Source organism: Onychostoma macrolepis, chromosome 23, assembly GCF_012432095.1.
Source record: "Onychostoma macrolepis isolate SWU-2019 chromosome 23, ASM1243209v1, whole genome shotgun sequence".
Lineage (NCBI taxonomy): Eukaryota > Metazoa > Chordata > Actinopteri > Cypriniformes > Cyprinidae > Onychostoma > Onychostoma macrolepis.
The window spans coordinates 13,260,361-13,285,794 of record NC_081177.1 but is presented as its reverse complement, the minus strand read 5'-3'; the positions used below and the strand labels follow the sequence as shown (position 1 = coordinate 13,285,794).

The 25,434-nt window shown below is 36.4% G+C and overlaps 1 protein-coding gene across 4 annotated transcripts in view; it reads left to right on the top strand.

The window, feature by feature from the left end:
• Positions 1–107: 107 nt before the first annotated feature.
• The window catches only part of arhgef25a (Rho guanine nucleotide exchange factor (GEF) 25a), a 71,265-nt gene continuing 45,938 nt past the window's right edge, over positions 108–25,434 (top strand). The window contains exons 1-3 of one of the 4 annotated variants that reach the window (XM_058763996.1): positions 112–776; positions 4,796–4,934; positions 5,559–6,286. In XM_058763996.1, coding sequence (XP_058619979.1) covers positions 6,241–6,286 — 46 coding nt within the window. In that variant the 5' untranslated portion in view covers positions 112–776; positions 4,796–4,934; positions 5,559–6,240. Of the gene's footprint in view, positions 777–4,795; positions 4,935–5,558; positions 6,287–21,348; positions 21,743–25,434 lie in introns of those variants that run through there. The other 3 variants (XM_058763994.1, XM_058763997.1, XM_058763995.1) reach the window with 3 other exon arrangements.

Here is a 25,434-nt window from a genome sequence, read left to right as displayed (position 1 = left end):
GAATGATGGTGAAAGTACAAGAAGAAAAGGAGGAGGACGAAGAAGTAGGAGATAGAGGAGTAGGACAGAAACTTGAGGATTATTCTAAGAATCAGTGTGGTGTTGTGCAAGGGAGGCACAATAGAAGATGAAATTGATGTAGAGAGGGTGGAGAGGAGTCGGCTGAAGGGGTGGTAGATGCACGCAGCCAATGACAGTCCAGAAAGGCTGACTCATGAGCGGTTAGATGTTCTGTTCACAAAAGGTCCCAAAAGCCAAGGAACTTGCAAAAACAAGTTACTTTTCTCAAAGGAAAGGAAAGGAGAAAGAACAGAAAGCTATCTTTATGGCTTACTGTGGTTAACCCTCTCTCAGGAACAACCCTGATTTTGGGGGGAGGGGGAGAGAGGCCTGACTGAGACCCACAGCAAGACCTTCCCACCTGTGTGAAGGACAGGAGCCAGAGAAGACGCTTTAGTTTGGGCAACAGCACTCTCTCGTCCACTTTAAACTAGACAAAAACAGACCAGCCTCCTCCATAGTTCATTATTTATGTGCAAGAGCGTTCCAGAGGATCATAGAAAATTGGAGCTGGGCTGTGAATCAAAGCTCTGGCACGACAAACCATAAGGAACAGAGGGATTTTGAAGGAGGGAGGGAATATCGACAAGGAGATTCACGTAGACAGAGGCTGCTGGAATATGAAGTCTCTTCCAAAGAACCAGGGACGAACCGACCAGATTTTGGGCGCTATGGCGGATATGCTGACATCTCTGGCGATACCCAATCAGAAGTGGGTGAGTGACTTCTGTGGCCTTTCACATTTGTACTTAGTTGTTGAACAATATTAATGCAACACACATGTGACTATTGCACAATAATATCTGTCCTAATTTTGTATTTTGTGCGTTGAGAGGCTTTAGGTTTTATTTTACTTAGCATTTGCTTTCATATATGACATGTAAACAAGATTTGCATGTAACTCAAAATAATGAACGGCAGTGTTGCGTGTTTGGAGAACAATTCACATGCATTTTAAATTTACTGTAACTTAGCATGGTTATAATCATAATTCACTGAGCAGTTCCTGTTATTTTTTAAGAGATGATAAAGATTAACGGCCAGTGAAATCAGAAAAAGATGCATGAAGGATAAGCTTATTGTCAGTCATCCAATCTAACTGGCTTGAGTCCTGCAATTAATGTGTGCCAGTTTACAAAAGGAACTATTTGCAGACGTGCTCCAGATTGTGTATTTGTAAATTTGAGGAAAAGAAATGACAGATGAACTTAAAATGTGAAGTGTGTACTTCCTCTGTACGTGTGTACAGCTTCAGAAAACAGTTGATAGAAAGATTAAATGACCCTTTGTTTGTGAACATCCATGTTTAAAATCATGTCATAACAATGGCATCTATCAAACGAGGAACACATCACAGATAGGAAAAGAATTGAGGGATAAACAATGAAGTCAGTCAGAGAATGACAGAGAAGCATTTTGGAGGAAAACTATGCAAGACCGCTGTGACGGGTTGCAGTGACACACGAAAGACACTCTCCTGGGTGTTTAGGAGGAATTTAGAGCACTTGCAGGCACAGGAAACTAGCGCTGATTAAGACATCTCCTCATAAACAAACACACACATGCCGTCTTCTCAAAATAGCTGTCAAGCTGTTGGTCTGATTGGCTGTTTACTGTTCTTTAAGGTTTTCCAATTATTTTTTCTGAATCATGTAACTTTTAAAAAAACCAAAAAAAACATGAACCTGTCACTCAAACTGTAAGACATCAAAAGAGCATGAGGGAAAAAATGAGAATACCCTTTTACTTAAACTCATTAACACTATATATACCTGTGTGTTTGTGTGTGTGTGTGTGTATATATATATATATATATATATATATATATATATTTATACAGTCATGGCCAAAAATATCGGCACCCTTGGTAAACATGATTAAAGAAGGCTGTGAAAATTAATCTGCATCCTTTTGATCTTTTATTTGAAAAAATTCACAAAAATCTAACCTTTCATTGGATAATAAGAATTTCAAATGGGGGGAAATATCATTATAAAATAAATGTTTTTCTCTAATACACGTTGGACACAATTATTGGCACCCCTAGAAATTCTTATGAGAAAAATATCTCTGAAGTATATTCCCATTCATATTTGCAATTTTGAGCACTCCACAGTGATTATGAACATGAAATTGTCCAGCCATGGCTTCCTGTTTCACAGAAATATAAATAGGAGGGAAAACAAATCCCAAATTCCCTTAATCATCCATCACAATGAGAAAAACCAAAGAATATATTTCTGATGTGCAGCAAAAGATAATTGAGCTTCACAAATTAGTGAAGTGGCTTTAAGAAAAGAGGTAGAGCAGTGAAAATTCCCATTTCCACCATCAGGGCAGTAATTGAGAATTTCCAATCAACATAAAATGTTACGAAACTGCCTAGAAGAGGACGTTATCGTCCTAATGCACGTTGAGAAGGAGAGTTTGAGTGGCTAAAGACTCTCCAAGGACCACAGCTGGAGAATTGCAGAAAATAGTTGAGTGTCGGGGTCAGAAAACCTTAAAACAAAAATGTCAAACAGCACCTACATCACCACATGTTGTTTGGGAGGGTTTCAAGAAAAATTCTCCTCGCTCATCCAAAAACAAACTCATATTCAGTTGTCAGACATGACTGGAACCTCAAATGGGAATGGCTTCTATAGTCAGATGAAACTAAAAAAATGAGCTTTTTAGCAGCAAACACTCAAGATGGGTTTGGTGAACACAGGAATAAAAAGTACCCCATTTGTACAATGAAATATACTGCTGTATTTTTGATGTTGTGGGCCTATATTTCTGCCGGAGGTCCTGGACATCTTGTTTAGACACATGGCATCATGGATTCTCTCAAATACCAACAGATAAAAAATCAGTAAGTAACTGACTCTGTTAGAAATCTTATAATGGGCCATGTTTGGATCTTCCAACCGGACAATAATCCAAACACAAACCTCAAAAACAACACAAAAATGGGTCACTGAGCACAAAACCAAGCTTCTGCTGGCCATTCCAGTCCTCTGACCTGAACCCTGTAGAAAATGAGTGGTGAACTGAAGAGAAGAAGCACCAACATGGAGCTGGGAATCTAAAGGGTCTGGAGTGATTCTGGATGAAGGAATGGTCTCTGATCTCTTGTCAGGTGTTCTCTAACCTCATCAGGCATTATAGGAGAAAATTTACAGCTGTTAAACTGGCAAATGGAGGTTTCAAAAAGTATTTAATAAAAGGGTGCCGTTAATTGTGGCCAATGTGTATTAGAGAAAAACATTTATTTCATAATGATATTTCCTCCCATTTTAAATTCTTATTATCCAATGAAAAGTTAGATTTTTGTGAATGTTTTTAATAAAAGATCAAAAGGATTAACAATGCAGATTAATTTTCACAGCCTTCTTTGATCATATTTACCAAGGGTGTCAATATTTTTGGCCATGAATATATATATATATATATATATACATACATACATATACACACAGTTCAAATAGTTTAAGAGCAACAATGCAGAGGGTTTAAAATACCACTCTTTTGCGTTTTTAGTTCCATTGCCCTTGCCAAAATAAAGTCTGAGGAGGAAAACATTTGCGTGAGGAATGTTAAGACTGGATGGTAGGAAACCTTCTGCTAAGAACATAAAAGTAAACGTGACATACATAAAAAATGTCCCATTTCACTATCAGTTTATTGGATAGAGAATTCCCAAAATATTATTGTTATGAAAATATTATCTTGCAGTTATAGTCAACCTTTGGATCCCTTAAATATTTTTCTATAAAATCTTAATCTTTATTGGCAATCTTCAGTATTTGTTATGGCTCAACCTAGGTAGGGCAAAGACAACAGCACTAAAAACATACTAAATTTAGGATGAATTAAAGGGCAAAAATGTCCATCTATGTGTGTATAAATACACACATACATACACTCCTTCATTTGGGGTGAGTAGGATTTTTTTTTTAAAGAAAGTAATATTTATAACCAGCAAGGATGCATTAAATTAATCAAAAGTGACACCAAGTCAACATATTAAAATGATTTCTGAAGGATCATGTGTCACTGAAGACTGGAATAAAGACTGCTGAAAATTCAGTTTTGCCATCACAGGAATAAATTACATTTTAAAATATATTACAGTTTAATATATTACAACAGTTTTTAAATTGTAATAATATTTCACAATAGCACAATATTGCTGTATTTTTACTGTATTTTTGATTAAATATATAAATGCAGCCTTCGTGAGCATCAGAAACTTCTTTCAAAAACATTACTAAACTGAAACTGTTATATAAACATGTTTAAACATTCTTTAACCATTTTGTGTGTGACTGTGTGTGAAAATATTAAATAATTAATTAAATCAGTAAATAATTACATAAATATGACCCTGACTGTGAAAACCCAGCTTAAAGTCATTCTTTTGTGATTTACTGTTTTCTAAAATCATCTTTCATAAGGTAAAGACCATTCTGTGAAAATGTAACCTTGATATCTTTAATATTGACTGAGTAAGGCCATGTCAAAGATCGAAATCATAGTGAAATTAATGGTTGAAATCAAACTTTGATGCTTGTTATCTCATAATTAGCTTTTGAGACTTTAGCCTGGATTTCAAAGACAGGGTCACAAATATCTAATATCTAAAATAAAATATGTAATTTCAAATCTCTCATCATGAAAGTTTATATATATTTACAGATGAAAATACACATTTCAAGTATAATTTGTGTCTGTCCATCTTTGGTTGTAGAACTCAGAGGGTATTGAGCACCTGAGTGTGACACAGGAACAGAAAACAGGAAAACAACGCCCATGGGACACAGAGGGACTGAATTGGGATGATATGTCCCGGGACAGCCTGGAAAGAGTACGAAGAAGAGACAGAGCAAGTAAGACACAACAACCATATTTGGTCAAATGTTGCTTGACTTCACTATTAGCAGGTTAAACATAAACAACAATAGTTGCCAGTGATCAACTCCAACGTGATGGATATGGAGCCAAGGTACATTAAAAAAAAAAAGAAAAAAAAAAAAGAACATGGAGTTTGAAGATTGACTTGGCGCAATCTTGACCTTCAGTAACAAAGGAGTGTATGCCAGTGTTGATGTTGATGTAAGGCCATGTTCCTGTTTAAAGCAGCTATCATTTCTGTTTGAACTACGCCTCACTTCTGCCACATGTGATATTAGGAGTTGTTTTGATCTGCACAATATGCTTAATGACAGAGTGATATCCTTATTATGGGTTGAAAAAGGCGTCTTTCTGCTGCACTCAACCCGCAGTACAAACAAACATTCTGGCCTACAGTGTTTAGGGTTTGCCAAATATTTACAAGTGCAGTTAACACTATCAACATGTTTTGGGTGCTCACATGAAATTATAATGGTTTCAGCATGGGCTGAAAATAACTTCACCTAAGATTTAAAGGCGTAGTTTGCTTTCCCTGAAAAGCTTAAACACTGTGGCGCTATCAAAACATTGATCTGTTTGTTTGACCATTCCATTCGCAGAATATTATTAACAGTGGCTAAACCAATGGCATGGGTTTGGGGCTGGACTACCTGTTTGTCTGCCCAATGGAAGACGCAACCTGTTTGAAAACACTCATTGAATGCTTCTCAGTAATCGGATGTTTCCTTGTTTCTCCAGCACATGACCTGGAAATCCTTGATCATGAAGATGTAGCATCTAAAAAAATAAATAAATAAATAAAACAATCTGAATAAAATGTAATATTTAAAATCATTTTGTCCAAATGCGCAATATTTAATGCCTGCCTTCATTTCTAAATAAATAAATACTTAACAGATGCATTATTTTTTCCCTTTTCACATCTATAACAACAGTTTTAAGACATGTTTTACATTAAGTCAAGTAGGTAAATCATACGTACATACTTCACATAGTTTAACTGTGCCTTTTGCTTGTTCTTATTAACCAGACTTTAACAACAACGCCAGTAGGTGGTGACAAGTAGGCTAACTGTGTATTATGAGTGACTCACTGAATCATTAAAACGATTCCTTCAAACAAACTGATTCATTTAGAAACGAAACAACTGACATGAGTGAGTCATTGAATCGTTCAGTCAACAGATTCATTCAAACATGCAGCTACATTCTGGAAATAAACGCCATGTTGTGGAACAATCGATCCTCTTTTTGTTTCGTTCAGTAGGGCCTACTCTTGTTAATGCAGCCAAACTGGACATATTCACTGGCGATATTATGTCTAACATGTAAGTTACTCATTATTCATTTTTGTTTATTGAAATATGTTTACTGTTGCGGTGAATATCAGCATAGCCTGCATGGTGATATATTTTTTGAAAGCTGGATGCAATTACAGCTGGAAAATGACAGTTTTTTGTATGTATTATTATTTTAACTGCAGTCCAACAATGAAAGTCTGAAGCGGTAAGTAGGGCTAATGATGTGTTTTGGCTGTGAGTGAATTTATGTTGGGTGTAGATAAGTTCAGGTAACAGAGCTGTTATCAGATTGGCTCTGTCACAGGTCTAAGCAGGTGGTTAATGAACCACACCCTGTAACTGTACTGCCTGAACTGATAATCAAACTTATTTAATCAAGTTGTAGAGAGGAAACGATCTTTGCTAATCTTCCATGACAAAAACTGGATGAAAAGCTGCTCTGAACAGCTTCCAGATGGGAGACATACTCGCCTGCCTTTAGCCAATGTCAGTAAGATGCACTACTTGTTGTAGCTATGATTATTTGGAATTAAACCCATTAAATTGACTTCATCAGAACAAAAAAAAGAGCTTTGTAGTGGGATGGTTGCTGAATACTGAGGTATGTGACATGTAGCCAAATCACTAACTGTTGAGGACGCGGTGTATAGGAAAGCAAGGAGCCCTAGGATGTTTGTCGCAAATTAGACTGCTTAGATAAATTGCAGTGTCAAAGCTGTAGCTTCTAAATATTAGTTTAAGACATACCAAGACCAAGCATCAGTGCCCATTTAATCAGAGTTGCTTCCTTATGTAAGTTTACTTATTTTGTTTACTTCGATGCTGTGAATGAAAACAAAAAATTGTAAATGAAAATTCACAAGCGATGACTGAAATGACTACTTCTCAATAGGATAGTTCACCCCAAAATGAAAACTCTTTTGCATATCATTTATTCACCATTATGTCATTCTAAACCTGTATAACATTTTTGGAGCACAAGAGAAGTTCTGAAGAGATTGTAGCACTTGCAGTTACACTGAATGATGACTAAAGCTTTCAAGCTTCAAAAAGGATGTAAAAGCACCATTATGTGTCATAAACACCAAAAGTAATCCATGACTCCATGCGCTGAATTACAAGTCTTCTTCAGCTGTACAGTAGCTGCAGAATACACTATTCACCGACAATCTTGCCTTCCAGTGAAATGTTCACCACTGTCTCTATCACCAAAATGAATTAAGTAACCAGAGCTGTGTTTCCCAAAAGCATCATAAGCCTAAGTAGATCATAGAAAGCATTGGCACCAATGGTCTCTTTGATCTACTTATGATAACAATTCATAACAGTCCAGTCCAATTGAATCAGTGAGTCATTTAGACTGGTTTTGTGCACTGATTAATTACGAAGATTCAAATCAAAAGAATGATTTGTTTACAAATGAGATATTACCGTTTCTCTCATGAACGTACCAAAGTGAAAAATGATTAAAAAAAATAGTTGATCCAAAAATGAGACTTTCTGCCATCCATAAATACATACCTTATACACTGTAAAAAATTTAAAGTGGTTTCAACTAATTATTATTTAGTAACTAATTCCACAGAAATTTTACGTTCAGTCAATTTCTGACTTCAAAGTGTTATCTGAATTGTTATTTATTAGTTGGCTCAACCTTTACTGAACTTGTTTTATAGTCCATTCACCTAAAATGTTTTAATTGGTTAAACATTTAGAAAACTACAGCAAGCTATGTCAATTAAAATTTAATCATTTACTTCTTGGGTTTTATATGTCACCTCAAATAAGATTTATTATTTGGGCATCATAAGAAATTGCTGGGGAACTACATAAACATATTTTTATAGCTTAACAAAATTATTAAAAATGATTAACTGATGTTTATCAATCACTAAAAACACACACATTACAACACATAATAGCATTTATTTAATAACAATATCCATTTATAAAATTTTTCATACAAACTAAACATACAGGCTTAAAGAAAAAAAGTCATTTTAAATGGTCTGATGGTCAGTAAATTAACAGCAAATTTCCATTTTTGGGTGCACTATCCCTTTAAAGCTCCAGTTGACAAACATTACATCTGTAATACAACTCCAAAATTCAGTTTAAACATTGTTTAATGAACTAAGAAAAACAAAATGTTAGCAAACAAGCATTTAAAAATATTATTACTGTTCACAATTACATCTTTAAAATGAGGCAGAAGTAAAATAAATAAATAAATAAAATGAAACAGGTGTTACAGTATATAAAATCAAGCGCTTTATACAATACTGATTGTGTCAAAACAGCTTTACAGAGTCAAACAGGAAAATAGTTTGTCAATAATGCAAGAGGACATTAACAAATCATTTTTCCAGTTAAAGTCAGTTCATTGGTGATTCAGTGTTGACATCATCCAGTTCCTCTTCCAATATTGTCTGTGCAATCAGCCAAGCGTTCCCAAATAAGCAAGCCAAAGGCGACAGAGGCAAGGACCCAAAACTCCATCGGTGACAGAGATTGAGTAGAAAACCTTGGGAGAAACCAGGCTCAGTCGGGGGGCAGTTCTCCTCTGGCCAGACGAAACCAGCATGACGTGGTTTAATTCTAGGCTGCAACACAGGTCAGATTGAGCAGAGGATTGTCTGGTTCTCGTGGCCAACGAGGTCTTTGGAGGGGATCTGTCTCTGGAGCACATCAAGCTGACATGGTCTCCGCTGACATTCAGGGCTGAAGTCCTGTCTCTTGTCTCTAGCTGCTGATCCACCATCTGATCTGGATACAGACTGGATCTTGTGGCTATGGTGACATTGGAATTGGAAAGAATCAGACTAATATTAGCGTAGATGCCACTGAGAACAGTAAAACACATTATAATTGAAGTAAAAACAAGTCTTGAAAGTACACACACAGTATGTACTTGCAGTGGAGCGGTTTGGTGTTTGGTGCCTTGGAAAAACTGACTGGGTTGCATCTGAAATCTTGCAAAGATGACAAAGCACCAATGAATCCTTTGGCCACACCCTAATTGGAGAAAGAAAAGTACATTTTAAGTTCAAAAATGAAATGATGCCTTTAAATCATTTACAATGTATCAATATCAGTTAATTAAATTTGAGATGAAACAGAAGTTGCAACCATTTATTTATTTATTTTTTTAGCACAAATCCATTCCACAATCCGTTGCACAACAGGGAGCATTGATGCTGATTGGATTTGTAATAGAACATGCACATTTCATATTATAGGGCTAAGTTACCTCAAATAGCATAAAAATAATATCAAAATATATGGGTCCTGCCTGTTGTTGATAAATGGTGACGTTTTATAAATTGATTGATCAGTTGTCCCAGTGTTTACTGATCACGGTCTTTCCCTGTGCAGGGACTAGTGTGCACGATCTAGTGATTCACTACCTAGGGAACTGACTGAGACGCTTTGAACGGCCTGTGAAACGATTCAGTCGACAAACTCATCTTCCGAAGCGTCTTCACGAGACCAGAAACGCCGTTTAAAATCCGCCCCATTTGAAAACAGCTGCATTTCACCGTGGCAAAAACCCATTTGACACGCCCATGTTAACTTAAAATGAGCCCATTACTGTGGTTTATGTTAAGGTACAGTTTCATAAATTTCGGTTGGCTTATAAAAGAGAGAAAGACCGCGCGATCTCTTCATATCTTTTCACGGCACGGAAACACACAAATATCATACAACTCGCCAAAATTAGCTAAAATTCATTATAGTAACACAGCTTTTGGCATTAAGTGTTTTATGGATTAAACAAGGTGAAAGACCACATTCACTTTTATTTCCCTCAGACATATACTACGCTTATTTTATGTTTTTATATATGTTGCACTTTTGTGTATAAACATATACGTTTTAAATAAAACATTTACACCTTTTTAATATACGTTTTGATAAATTCAGTCTAACGTTAAGTAGAAATATTTATTCAGTGCCACTTCACTGACACCTGAAAGTGACATACACTTAAATATCCGCTTTTCTTCGGATATACAACTCATAAAACACTTTCTAAATGTCCCCTAAAAAAAACTGAATATGTTGCATGATTTTGTTTTGTTACATTTAGTCTAAAAAAATTAAATTTATTTAGTGCAACTTACCTGATGTGTGAACGTGACAAGATAGCGGCGCTGTTTCTCCCGCGAAGTCACTCAGGCGCGTGCACATGCGGAATGATCTCAGTGTTGACTTGTTTTTTATTAGTTTAGTCAACATTTAGCATTCTGAATGTTGATTGGATTTGTGAATAACCATTCATTTAATGTTTTTAATAAATATTTGTGCAGACTTAATGTAATATGGCTTCTCAACTAAGCCCAAGCAATAAAATTAGTTCAACTTAAATATTTTTGCCCTTCCAACATTTTGTTAATTGGATTTTTTACAGTGTATATATATATATATATATATATATATATATATATAAATATATACACACACACATTTAAATAAAATGTTTCTCATTCAAAGATATTCATACAAGGCTTCAGAACATGCAGTTGAATCCTGTTGAAAATAGCGAATGGAAAACATAGTTAATTTGTCTCCTTTTGTGTTTCACAACATGAAGGTGAGTAAACAATGCCACAATTTCTATTTTTGGGTCAACTGTTGCTTTAATAGCAACCTGTTTAGCCAAGTAAGTTCTCAAAAGAGCTTTAGCCATTTTGTAAGATGCCGTCTCTTCAATTTAATACTTTTCAGTTCCCCAATCAATAAGATCTGAAAGTGAAAAGTGAAATTTCCATTCCTTGCTTTGTCTATGGCTAAAGAGGCCCCTGCAGTACTAGAAGAGCTAGAGGCACAGGAGATCACCCATCTGTTAAAGATTAGAAACAAGATGCCGTTTAGCAGCTTCAGTGGAATCACGGGACAGTGCCAGCATTCACTAAATCACATGCAGACGTGTAGCTTGCACACATTCACCCTCTTTTTTTACTCCATTTTCTTCTCTTCCTTACCAAAAGCTTATGTCCTGCAGTCCATTCAGGACATTTCGTTGGATAGAAGCCCTCAAGTCTTCATTAAATCCTCAAGCTTCACTTTGCACTCTTAAGAGTCTTGAAGCACGTCATGTAGCTCTTTCATAACAGGGTTGACTGTGGATGATGACACAAATGTTCAAAGCGATATGTATGCCCTTCAATTCTTTTCTTTTGTCTGGTTGAATGCTGGAAAACCATAACAAATGGAGGCCGCAAGAGCAGATTTTTCCAAGGTGAATGGCTCATACATGTACAGTTTCCTGGGCCTATGACCTCAGATAGTGAGAGTGACATAATCAGATCCCTGAGATGTATTTGCTTGAAATATTTTGTGAAGAAATATTTCACCTTTTAAAATTGCAGGGTACAACAATTATTTGTTGTTCATAATTTTTGTATTATTCATTTTAGTGGTTCAAGGCTGAGCCTCATAACTCTAGCGCAGTATTTTTTGTTCATAATTATTTTATTCATTATTCTTCATTCATTATTTAGTTACAGGAAAGCTGTTTGGCTCTGTCATGTGTTGCTGATGTATCTTTCTCTTGCATTCAGAAAATAATCATGCTTTCATCACTACAGTAGAAGATGCCTGCTGTGCAAACAAAGATTTTTTTGGGTGCTGATATTTGACATAAAACATTATGTAGTGGCGTATCTCAAAAATCATCTATATATGGTTTGTTCTGCAAGAAATGTTCATCCATTCATAAGTTGGCCCATTATAAAGACCCCCTTTCCACATATTCCTTAGACTAAAAAAAAAAACAACAACACACTGCTGGGGGAATGTGGAGTCAGAATTCCCAAGAGACCCATAGGCTAAGCGAGTCCCAACCTTAAAAGGGCTTTTGTTACCACAGCTTTGAAGCTGCACTGCCACACTGGGGAAAATTGGTGGTGGTTACCTCAGGCTTTCCCAGTGTGTGTGTGTTTTCACGTCTATATGTTTTATTGAGCATGTTTAATGCATGTAAAACCTTTATTAGAACATAAACATTGACATTTATTGCTACAGTGTGTCTGTTATCCTACCTAACTTCCAGAATTCAGAACTGAAGTAGCGGCGTCCTTTAAAGTCATGAGAAAGAATTGACCACACCCCACATAAAATTCAGTAGAAATGAAAGGATTAGACATTTACTGAATTGCAATATGTCAGAGGTAATGCATTTTGGGAAGTGGTAAGTCCTTCCACCTTGGTCCAAAAAAATGTATAGAGTATCTATCTGTAAATCATTTGGTTGTTTTATCTCTCATTCGATCATTCTGTCTAATAGCATTCTGTCTGTTTGTCTATCATTCTGTCTATTATTTTATCATTCTGTCCATTTATTGTTTTATATACACTACAATATAAGTTTGGGGTCAGTTTTTTTTTTCTTAAAGGAAATTTATACTTTTATTTATCAGGAATACATTAATCTAAAGTGACAACAAAGACTTTTACGTTGATTTCTATTTCAATTAAATGCTGTCCTTTTGAACATTAAATATGTCAAAGAATCCTGAAAAAACACAAACTCAAACACAGTTTCCACAAACATATTAAGCAGCACAAGTGTTTTCAACACTGATAATAATAAGAAATGTCTCTTGAGCACCAAATCAGCATATTAGAATGATTTCTGAAGCATCATGTGACACTGAAGACTGGAGTGGCTGCTGAAAATTCAGCTTTGCCATCACATGGACAAATTACAATTTAGAATATTAAAATCTTTTAATCCTGTTAGCTGTCATTCTCTCTATATTTCTGTCATTCTATCTGCATACTTGTCTTCTGTTCTTCTATTGTGCTTCTGTTCTCTGCCCTTAAAGCCTAGGAACTTAAAGAATTTTAAACCATTTTATTTGGTTTTGTCAAGCTAACATTCATTGTTTATCTAGTCAAACTTTGCCTTTCTAGTTCAATGATTTTAATGAATTTCGCTATTTAATATAATTTTCACTTAAATTCTTAAATACTTAATTACATTGACATTTGAATTGCAAATCTTCATCATTTTGTGACCTCAGTTCAAATTTAGAAATACTATTGGATTTATAATGCATTCTCAATTCAATTCTAAATTGTAAAAATATGTGGCTCTAAGCTTTGCACATCACAGCCACAAAATAAAACAGAAAAACAGTCTATATACACTGTAAAAAACATTCTGTAAAATTTACGGTAAAAAACCGGCAGCTGTGGTTGCCAGAATTCTACCGTAAAAGATAAGGTAGCAACATTTTAGGTTTTACGGTTTTAACTTAAATTTACAGGTAAATACCATAATTTCATTAACTGATATAATGTTAATATACCAACCTTTTGAAGTACTGAAATCTGTTTTGTACCTTTGAAATACATTAATAACCACCAAATGCAGGTGGTGATGAGAAAGTCACATGATGAACCAAAACCCATCAGAAGCAGCTTTTAAATATTAATGTATATAGAAGGTGCACAGTGTCATTCACACAAACACTAAACACCATCATGGTTAGACTCATTGAACTGAAATATGCAATAAACTTTAACAACACTAGATGTAACATACATCCTTAATAAACATAAATGATAAGAAAAAACTAAGAAGAAACATAGTTATTTCAAAGAAAAAAACATCAAATTCAAACAAAATTTGAAATGCAGCACAGGGAATTCTGGGAAAGTCAATTTACATTTTTCCCTGTAAATTTTACATTCTTTTAACTTCCAAAAATGGTATTTCACCGTAAAATATATAGTATATATTAGGGGAACTTGCTGTTAACCATTTAACAGGTTTTTACTGTAGCTTTTTTACAGTTAAAATCACGGTAATTTTTACAGTGTAGAAAGAATAGATGTACAACAAAATCTAATTTAGGTCAAATCTTATAAAAAAAACCCAAGAGTTGTAAAGGAGTAACAACATTCTCTCGAGTTAATGCTCCAGAGCGGGAGACACATTGATAAACTGCTGGCCTCTAGGCCAGAAGCCAAACCTTCACACCCAGTAACCATCAGCCATCATTCTCTCAATCAGCTCCTAGAACAGTTTAAGCCTGTGTCAGGAACATCGTCAAGCTCTAGGGCTGTTTGTATATTTCTTGGCATGGTGTTTTTCCACTGGATGTTGATATATGGTTACTGTTGGGTGACATGTATCCCGTTGTTGACAGATCTGTGGTTTAGGATATAGTTTGGGAATCAGATGGGTCATGTGGTGGACGTTGGTCTGTTTTGTTTTGCCTCTTTGGTGCTAACTGTTGCTTTGTTGGTCATTAATCAGAGCAGAGGTTGCTACACCTTCCCCCAAATGCCTTAGCCAAGTCCTCATGATGAACAGCGCTCTGGGGAGATCGTCTTTGATCTGAAGATGAGAAAAGGGTAACCTGACATTGTTGAGTCATTGTCTTTTTGGCTACAGGGTTGAGAGAACAACATTCATGCAGACAGAGACAGCGGTCTGCAGAGATCAGATCTAATGATCTGCTTCTTTATGTATCAGGGAACAAAACTGGTCCACAGATGGCATTTCCACACTGTGATGTTTTATGAACAGAAATCCCAGGATGAGATAAAGGACCGAGAGGAAATGCATGCTGTTCTAGTCATCAGAATAAGATGTAAGAGGAGACTTTATATGGAAATGGTAGCAGAAGTAGTTTGGAGTCTGTGTATAGTATAATTTAAAACAGATATGCCTTACATAATCTCTGCATTAATTTGTGGATGAATGGACTGTGTTGCATGTCTAGATGGTAAGAAGGATTGTGTTTACATTGGATAAACCTATATGTTTAAATATCTCATTACTAATCTTTGAAAATCCTGAAAATCCTCCACAGGACATCTTAGCGGTTAGATTTATAGGATCTGGAGGAGAGTATTCAGCTGAGGTGCGTCTGTTTAAGTACAGTATGCAAAGGATGGGGAGTTCTGGTGAGAGGGATTGTGGGAGGCACCGCTTGATATGTTTCCCATCATTCTACACAGTACAGTTGACAGTATGTATGTTTTTGAATGACATGTATTTAAATGTGCATTTGTGTCTTCTTTTCAATTCATTTTATTGACCACATCCCACAGGATTGACCACATCCCACAGAATTGGAATAACAGGAAATTTAATTTGTTGAATTAAGCCAGATAGATAGATAGATAGATAGATAGATAGATAGATAGATAGATAGATAGATAGATAGATAGAAAAGTTTGAGGTTGGTAAGATTTTTTTTTTTGAAAGATATCTCTTATTCTCATCAAGGTTGCATTTATTTAATCAAAAATATTGTAAAAACAGTAATATTGTGAAATATTATTACCATTTAAAATTTACATATATTTTACAATGTAATCTATTCCTGTGATGGCAAAGAATTCAAGATTATTTTATACAAACATAGTAATTTATCAGTCAAAGGTTTATTATTAATATCATCTAATGTTTCTGAAAATACCCTAAATGGAATGTGTATGATAACATGTTTATGGGTAGTAATAATAATACTAAAAAAAGAACTGAAATAAGAACAGTTATATGAATTAATTTTTGAATATCATTACTTTTAAATTCCACTTTGTATTAAAATCTGTATCTCATTTGCTGCCTAATTTCAAATTTAGCAGCTAATTTGACATTTAAATTCTCGATTCAGTTCTAAATGGTGCATATCCTTTCTATCTGAATATGTGACTGTGTGTGCACGTTTTTGTATATATTTTTGTGAGAGTCCTGGCCAATCTCTTGGCTGGGGTTGGGAGACAGACCAGCAAACAAAGTGCAGAGCGTACAACACCAGCTCACTGCAGCCAGCCGGCTTTCTGCCAGCTGTGTCTCTGTTCTCCCACACTGCTGCCTATTCATGCAGGCCTTAATTGGAGCTCCTGCTTTTAGAAAGAGAAAGAATGAGAATTCGAGAGGTCTAAACATCCCAATAAAAATACTGTATGGTGAAGGCACTGCACAGTATGATTGAGAATGGGTTGGAGAAGGGCAATGAGAAGACTTAGTCACTTTACTTCTTTTTCATTTATACATGTTGATGTAAATTAACTTGGGACAGCTGTATTGGTCATTGCATGATTGCATAATTACATATTTAAGCTTGCTGACCTTGAACCCTCTACTACTAACATTTTCACTGTTCCCGTCACTGTCAAAGCTGTGTCTTGAACCATTGTTTGTGTAATTAGCATGCAGTGAGCAACGCCAGAATCCATCATAATCAGTATGTGTAAAAACTATTTGGAGGGGAGTGGGCAAGCAGAGCCAACACTACTTTAAGCTATTTGTCAATCCATTTTTTCATTTCATGTACTTAAATGCGAGTGAACATTGATAAGCGTAGTCTTTGACAAAATAATTTTTGAGCCTCCCATCATAATAATGTCATTTGCGTGAGTTTGAGGTAGGACTATCTGTTTGGCTGATGAATTATTGATGGGAAACCTGTTTGAAAATTATATTTGCGGTTTTGTATTGTGTATATATTCTCATGTTTGAATGCAGTATGTATGACGATGAGTGTGGATGAGTTTACGTGTGTGTTTGAATACAGTATGCGTGTGCCGTGGCAGACTCATAAATGGAGGCAATGAAGTGGGGAGAATGAATAAATAAATAGAAAGAGGAAAGGGTGAGGGAAGAACAGAGGAAAGAGAAGATAAAAAAGACTTGTATGGGTTTTAATGCACTTTTTATCTCGTATTCTTTCTTTCTTCGTTCTTTTACCCTGTTACCATGGAATTCTAAGATGTATCTGTGCTGATGGATTACAATATTCAAATGCCAGACATTATTTATTACAACCTTAAAATTGTGTAGTCTTGTTCAGCATTGGAAAATGCCTTTCAGACTCTGCACATTTTTGTAAGTTTAACAGAAAAATAAGATACTGTATAAACCTGTCTATTGGTTAACCAGACATTACATTATTGTATTTTCAATCAGAATTTTTTTCAATACAAAAAAAAATAAAATAAAAATTGTGAGTAGGCAGCTTACCTTAGTAGCTTCTGGATGTCCCGGTCTTATTTATTACACTGGGTTGTATTTGTATTTTATTTTGTCAGTATTTTTAAATAACAAAAATAGTAAAATACTTGTCAGTTATGTACATTGAAGTTAATGTTTATTACATTATTTTAGTAATTTGTTTCTTACTCAAATATTACCCTTATATATAATATATATATAATTAGAAAACTATATGTGTATGTATAATTATTTATATATTATAATTAGTATAGTAATTAAGATATATTAATATTATTATTATTATTGTATTTTGCTGTAAAAATGCATAAAATACAGTATAAAAGTGCAATGCACTTTTGATCAGACACTCTTAGAAAGACCAATGAAAAGCCTGTTTCTCATGCCTCAGTGCCACAAATCACAGAGAAAGATTCTTTAGAGGGGTAAAGACTTGCCCAGGCACATAGTATACACTCCCTCTACTGATCAGAGATGTTAATGCAATCCATACTGACAGCATAAGCCTTTAGTGTGAGCCTGGTTATTTATCATAAGATCACATGGTTGAGATTTAAATGAGATTTTTTTTTACAAAGTAAATACACTGCAACAGGTGTTCATTTGGTGATTACATTCTTCCCTGTACCAGTTTAGGCAGCTACTGTACACTGTGTTGGTTTTGAGGGAGGTATCTGCATGTCCTCTGAAATGATTCACTTGCATGCCTTTAAAGAAACAACATGCTGTACCTCATCTGGAAGAGCAAACACAACAAGCGCTCAGAACAGCTTAACCAAATTTGCACTCCTGTCATGGTTAATTTCCTCAAGTATTGCAAAGAGAGAAAGCAAACTGGTTAGCGAGGAAGAGAGAACACTTGACTCGTGATCGTATACAAACATCACGATGCAAGCTACTTGTTGTCATAGCCATGCAACTCCCTTTTTCTTGCTGTGGTAAGCAGTGTACACTTGAAGTGAGAAGGAACAAAAACAGGAAAGGACTGCTTGTTTGATGTGTGGCATTAGTCTTTGCATCCTACAGTGTGCCTTTGAAATGGCTTTTTCAGTTTCAATTTAATTTGTCTTCCTTTTAACCAAATCAAAATACTGTTTGTTCTGTTTGTAGTTGGATTATAGATTATAAGAGAGAAAATGCAGCTTTGTTCTTGCGAGAAAAATCCTCTGCCATTCACGTCACAGGCAGACAACAGCGTGATGTGTTGCGGTTTACAACACTGCAACCTGGTGGAGGTGTTAAGGGGCTGACAGCAATTTTGCGGTAACAAAGTAACGTCATTCGTTTGCAATGACAGTTGCCGATTTGAGGTGACAGTGATGGGCCGACTAAGTTGTTTACATGCAGGTTTATAATGGAGCCACAGCAGGTTTTGAATGGCCAAGCTACAGTTTCCATCTGCCTGTCCAAATATGACATTATGCGTTAACAAATACTGAAGGATTAATAATGTATGTCACACGTGATCTCTGTCTTTCAGAGCAAGCACACAATGCTGAGGCCAATGGTAGTCTGATTAATATGTATAATGCTGAACAAAGCCAATCTACAGTCGCATTGTGTAGGTCTGATAGATAGTCTGGCTTTGAACTGGAACGATTGCTGGCGTCTGACTGAAGTGTCCAAAAAATATGAGTTATTGCTTTAATCTGACTGAAGCCAAATTGTTAAATAGCATCGAACGCACTTACTGTCTTACATGTAAGATATTTTGTGCCTGTAATGACAGCTTCAACTGTAAATAATTTTATATACAAAACAGGTTGTTTGACTTTGATGCAGTGTGTGTATTCTGAATGTGTATTCTGATCTCAGTCCTGATGTTCAATCTTCCTGGTGGGGGAAATGTTTGTTGGCTGAATTCTCCATTCTCATTGGCTGTATCGCACTTATAAGGAGCCGCTCTGCTTTTCTGCAATAGACACCGGGTAATTGGGCTCTGGAGAGAGACTAATTCCATCAACACACACACACACACACACACACACACACACACACACACACACACACAATCTCAGCAAAATCCCCAGCTGCTCATGTACTCTAGAAGAGGCCTGCACTCCATTTCCTGCTCCTCTTCACCATTAGCATCACATTCCAACACACATTTTGCTTACACGCGCCTTGTCTCTTTAAAGAGCTTTTTACACTTGACACTGTTTAACGGATAGTTCACAGAAAAATGAAAATTCTGTCAGCACTTCATCATTTTTCAACTTTCTCTCTTCTTCTGAACACAGAAGAAGATATTTTGAAGAATGTTAGTAACTAAACAGTTTTGGTGACCATTGACTCAGATTGTATGGACAAAAAAACACTGAGACATTTCTCAAAATATTTCATAGATGTTTGGAATGAAATAAGGGTGAGTAAACAATGACAGACATTTAATTTTTTATGTTATTTGGTGAAATGTCCCTTCAACCCAGGGTTACCTCATCAGCTTTAAAGATTTTATATTGTACATCTGTAAACCCCAGGTTAATGTTAATGTTTTTTATACATTAACATATCTATGAGATTACACTCTAAAAAATGCTGGGCTAAAAACAACCCAAGTTTGGTTAAATATGGACAAACCCAGCGATTGGGTTGTTTTGACCCAGCAGTTAGGTTAAACGTTTCACCTAACCTGCTGGGTAGTTTTATTTAACTCAACTATTGTTCAAAAATTTCTTGCTTAAAATGAACCCAAAATAGGTTGGAAATCAACATTTATTAATAGGTTTAATAAATAATGATGAAATAATGTACATTTATTAAACTGCTTATTAATAAATGTTCACCGTTTGATTATTTGTGATGCCTCTAGTAATTATGTGTCTGCAATTTCCAACCTATCTTGGGTTCATTTTAAGCCAGCCATATAGTAATTTTTAAACAATAGCTGAGTTAAATAAAACTGCACAGCATGTTGGTCAAACATTTAACCCAACTGCTGGGTCAAAACAACCCAGTCACTGGGTTTGTCCATATTGAACATAACTTGGGTTGCTTTAACTCAGCACTTTTTAGAGTGTAGTGAAAGTAACCAGGTTGAATCCATTTTTAAGGATTTATTTATTTTACATTAACTTGGATGGAAATTAGCTATTGATTAGACAAAGCAGTACATCATCAACTTTAAAAACTGCTAGATCATCTGAGGAAATGTCATTACGTAGATCCTTTCTTGTAGTCACAAGTGTTCAGTTTACATATTTTGTCATTCAACAGTTTGAACTATTCTCTCATATGCTAAAATTGAACAGTTTGTGAAAGTTTGGGGTATTCGGGTAGTTTAGGATTGGTAAACAACTCTTAATCTTACAGCGGTCCTAATTATTATGGCTAATAAAACTGGCCTTTACTACTGGTTAAGTCTGGCAGGGAAAGCCCTTAGGTCAGCTTTACCTCAATAACACTCCCACATTGGTTGTGCTGAAATGACATTGTAAGTCACCAGTGCCACAACAGAACATTCAGAGGTGACAAGCACACAAACTCACACTCACCACCTTGTATCAAAGCCTCCAAGATGCATAAACAGAAAACATATGAGCAAAACCTATAAACATTACTATTTGAAACGTGATATCTGCATTCAACACACCCAACTCTGTGTGTCTTCCCAGGTCTGTTACTTTCAGAACTAATCAAACAGCAGCTATCTTTATCTTGACGCCCACATATTCTGTAACCCTGTTTACAGTAAACACAGCACACCCGTTCCTCGTCCCAGCAGGTCTGTGAACGCCTCTCTGAGTGGAGGTAGTTGTAGAGATACTCTATTAGCCCGGTATTCCTGAAATAATTACCACATGCAATCAAGCTCACATTCAGATTTTATTCTCCACCTTGTTTATCTTAGATATGACTCATGAGGGTTTGAATTAGGACCAGCCGTCTGAGATCTTCTAAAATTATGTGCTAAAAAAGTCTAAGACAGATGGTTGAATAGAATGGAGAGCAGAGAGAGAATTATGAGAAGAGTAAATGCAAGATGAAGGGGATAAAAGGGGGAGTGGGAGCTGTATCCTGGAATAGCCAGCAAGTCAAGCTGCTAACTCCGCCCACTCATCCCCCTCTTTCTCTCGCTCGCTCTCACTCTCGCTCTCTCTCTCTCTGGCAGTCTTACAGTCTGTCATTTGAGCAGACAGTGAGAGCAGGAGGGAGGAAAAACAGGGAGACTGAGCTGTGCTTTTGCCTGCCGTTGACTCGTCTTGTGCAGTGACAACCCGAGACTGGATATCCGGACGGTGTATGATTCCCTAACTGACTATCAGAACTTTCACTCCTCTTGGGATTTGTTTTGAGGTTCTCCCCCACACCTCTTTGGAATTACCGCTGCAGGGATATCCCCGGCGTGAACGTGCGTGTGATGTGCCATGCCCATGCCTGCTAATCTTGTGGTCAGCGACTGGGGTAGACCATGAAGGGGGGCCACCACCACCGGGGCTGTGCCTGCCACCACTTGTTTCGGAAAGTCCTGGCAAAGTGCGGCTGCTGTTATGCCCGGGTCAGAGGTCAGTGACTTTAACACTGTCACGGTGGACTTGATTACAGAGATGAAGGATAAGAAAACTACTACTATGCTTTGAGTTTGCAGCTTGTTTGAATGCTATTCTTAGTGTTTTTCTCCTACACTGGTGTTGTAAATTTTCTTATTTAGTCAACAGTGCTTCTCGCATTCCAAATCTGCTCACCCACCTAGTCTCTGAAGTGATTATTGAGTGTCAGTGTATTGCATTGCATGCGCATCAGGGGGATTCGCTTCTTTTTCTTCTGCTTGCGCTCAGCTGGAGCAACAGATGTCTGTCACTTGTCCTGGTTACGGCTTCCCCTCACACTTTTCATCTCACTCCCCCTCTCATGCGATTATCAAGCGGCGAGAAACGGCATGTGTGCATTAGATGGAGCGTGTTTACGTGTAGGACAGGGTGCCATGTGTTCAGGGGGGGTTTTGGTGCAGCACGTGGGTGGATGAAACACTAGGGGCTGCACAGAAACATTCCTTCCTCTGTTCAACAGTGAGACTTTGACTAAAGACACCATGTGTCTCTCTACCTTCCTTTTTGGTTTGTCTTTCAGCATTTTCAGCCAGTCATGGAAGTGTCTGCTAATAAAGGGATAGTTCACCCAAAAATGAAAATTTTGTCATCATTTACTTACCCACAGTCCAATGTCAATCCGAGCCTTTCTCTTTTTTTGTCTACACCATGAAAGTCAGTGGGGCAGTGTTGTTTTGGATCCCAGTGACTTTCGTTGTTGGGACAAGTACTGTTATTCAAAATATCTTCTCTTCTGGTACACAGAAGAAATAAAGTCGTACAGGTTTGGAACGACATAAAGGTAAGTAAATAATGACACAATTTTGATATTTGTGTGAACTCCTTCTTTAAAGTTGCAGTAGTGAGTCCAACTTTAAGTAAAATATGACATGTTAAATGGTAGCTACAAAGGAAAATAATTTTGATTGCATCTACACAATTGGTTCTTTCTACCCATCTGTTTTCAATCTAAAATTGTGTAATTTATGTAAAGTGCAATGCTTTAAAGCTTTCTTCGTGTGCACTTTTATCATCGTTTTGACTCTGCGGGGCTCTGGCATAGTTCAGATGCCTCTAGTTTAATCTCTAGTGCTTATGTAATGGATATTCTTCCTCTAAGCCAGAGTATGTGCTTTCTACCTTCACTTAGGATCATCTAAGTTAACCTCAGACATCATTCTGAAGTCGTGCCAAACCGTGCAAGCCATGTAAGGGCTGCAAAGTTTCTGAAATAGCTGTTAGTTATGGATGTTGCCATTTGAATAATCCGTATTCCCTGAAGAAATGTCAAAGAATTATAACTTTGAATTGACTTTGTTGCTGTATTAAAACAGTTTTAACCCTACAGAGTGGTTGGCCTCATGCGGCCATCATGTTTAGATCAAATGACAAGAATTATAACTATTAATTTTATCATAGAAACCCAACTATTATTTCTCACAGAATAAATTAATCATGTCTAACTGAATAGTGTATGCATACAGTGTAGAAAACTATTACTTTGCATAATACTACATAACTATAACTCCAAAACGACTGCAGTGTCAGTCAAACAAAAATTGCTAAGTGCACCTTTAAAAATCCATGGAAAGAGAATAAAACACCTTGTAAGTGAAAAATGGCAGTGTACGTACTTTCACCAGCAAAGATGACCGTCTCGAAGTGACAGTACCCTGTGGTTATGTGTAGCTGATTTCGAATGCTACTCTAAGTCAGCAAATATAATTTTAATGTTGGGCATTAGCATCGGGCTCTCCTCCTTAAATATAAATCACATTAGGAGAAAGCTGTAGGCAGATGGAGATGCTTAAACCCATATGTGACTTCCTCCCACCCTCTCCCTCTTTCACTTTACCAGCCTGACTCTCCTGCCTTGGAGATTATATGCCTCTTTCTGACACCTAAGCTCTATTCTCTATGATAGAATGGAGTATAAATGGCTGGTTTATGTAAGAGCGTTTAATCACGCTTGGATGAGGGCTAAATGTTTATTCAGCCCTGGGAATAAAGTACACAACCTGAATGCGCCCCGAGCAGGAGGGCTGTCGACGTGCTGTTTTCTGCATGGTTAAAGGGGCAGATGTGATTGCATGTGCGGGGCGAGCTATCGGTCTGGTTCAGTGTCACGCACATCCCTTTCGAGACCCTACAGATGTCTGAAACGCATATTCCTTACTAAGAGTGCAATGCAAACACTTGCATACACCCTCTTTGTTTTGATGTTTATAGGAAAAACAATCTAGATTGTGCAAAGATAATTATCCTCACATATCAGTTCTTCTTCAATGGTTTTTCCTGTCTGTGAGGGTGTAATGGATGGAAAAGTCCAGAACTTGCGCTTCCAGGAAGCAACTTCCACAACCTGTAGTAACCCCTCTTAAAAAGTACTATGGTACCACATGGCAGTACCACAGAACTTTGATATACAGTACACACCATGGTTCTGAATTATTACCTAATACCGTCGTACTTTTGGTGGGTTTTTTTTGTTTCAATTTCTTTTGTTTCATTAATTTCTAATTATCTTTTTGTTTATTGAATTTTGTTAAGTTATGGAGTGTCTTCTAAATATGATAACATATTTGTATGTATTTTACATGTGTCATGCTACCATTTAAAAGTTTAGTGTCAGTAAGATTTTTTGAAAGAAGTCTCTTATGCTTAAGGCTCCATTTATTTGATCAAAAATACAGTAAAATAGTAATTTAGTGAAATATTATTACAGTTTACTATAACAGTTTTTTATTTTAATATTCTATTTTAATTAATTTTAATATGCTGATTTGGTGTTCAAGAAACAGTTCCAGTGTAGAATACAGTTGTGCTGCCTAATATTTTCATGAAAAACTTTATAATTTTTTTTAGGATTCTTTGCTAAATAGAAAATGTATTTTTCTTTATTTGAGATCAAAATCTTTTGTAACATTATATATGTCATTGCTGTCACTTTTGATCAATTTAATGCATGCTCTGTTTTTAACACATTTCTTTGTAGGTTGATGTTCTGCTTACTTGCCAATGTCAAAAAGCCTGGTCCCTATATGCCATTCCCTCATGCACCATTCCCTCCCTCATCCCTCATCCACAAACCATAAGCTTGATTTAAAAAAATGATGTTTTATGCATCAGTATTAAAAAACTCAACCTCTTCCGTCAGTTCCCTAGTGGTGTAGCCGTCTTTCCAAAGACCAGGAGAATGCAATCACATAGCTTTTTTAGCCAAACCATCGTTCTAGTAATTGCAGAGCAGTGAAAGCTGTTTCTTTTCCACACTGCAGCTGTAGATGGCCATTATTTACAAGCCCAGCAGGAATCCACCATATGACGTCTCTTCTCTCCATCCTAATGAGCACCAAGTTGCATGACAATCATCTGCTCAGACACTATTAAGGTGACCATGACTATGTAGCTGAGACAGTTCCCCACTGATATCTGAATGAAAACATTTGGTTGCAAATAGGCTGTCTGCATGTGTGTCTATGTATCATTCATAGACCCACTTAGAGAATCAATAAACTTGGAACAGAAATCTTGGACATAATGGCACCATGCATTGACTTTATGAAATCAAGCATCAGCAAAGCTTACAGCTGAGACAGCACATTTCAAAGTAATTGCTATTAGCATCACACTGAACATGCAGCTAGAAAGACAATAATGTTATGAGT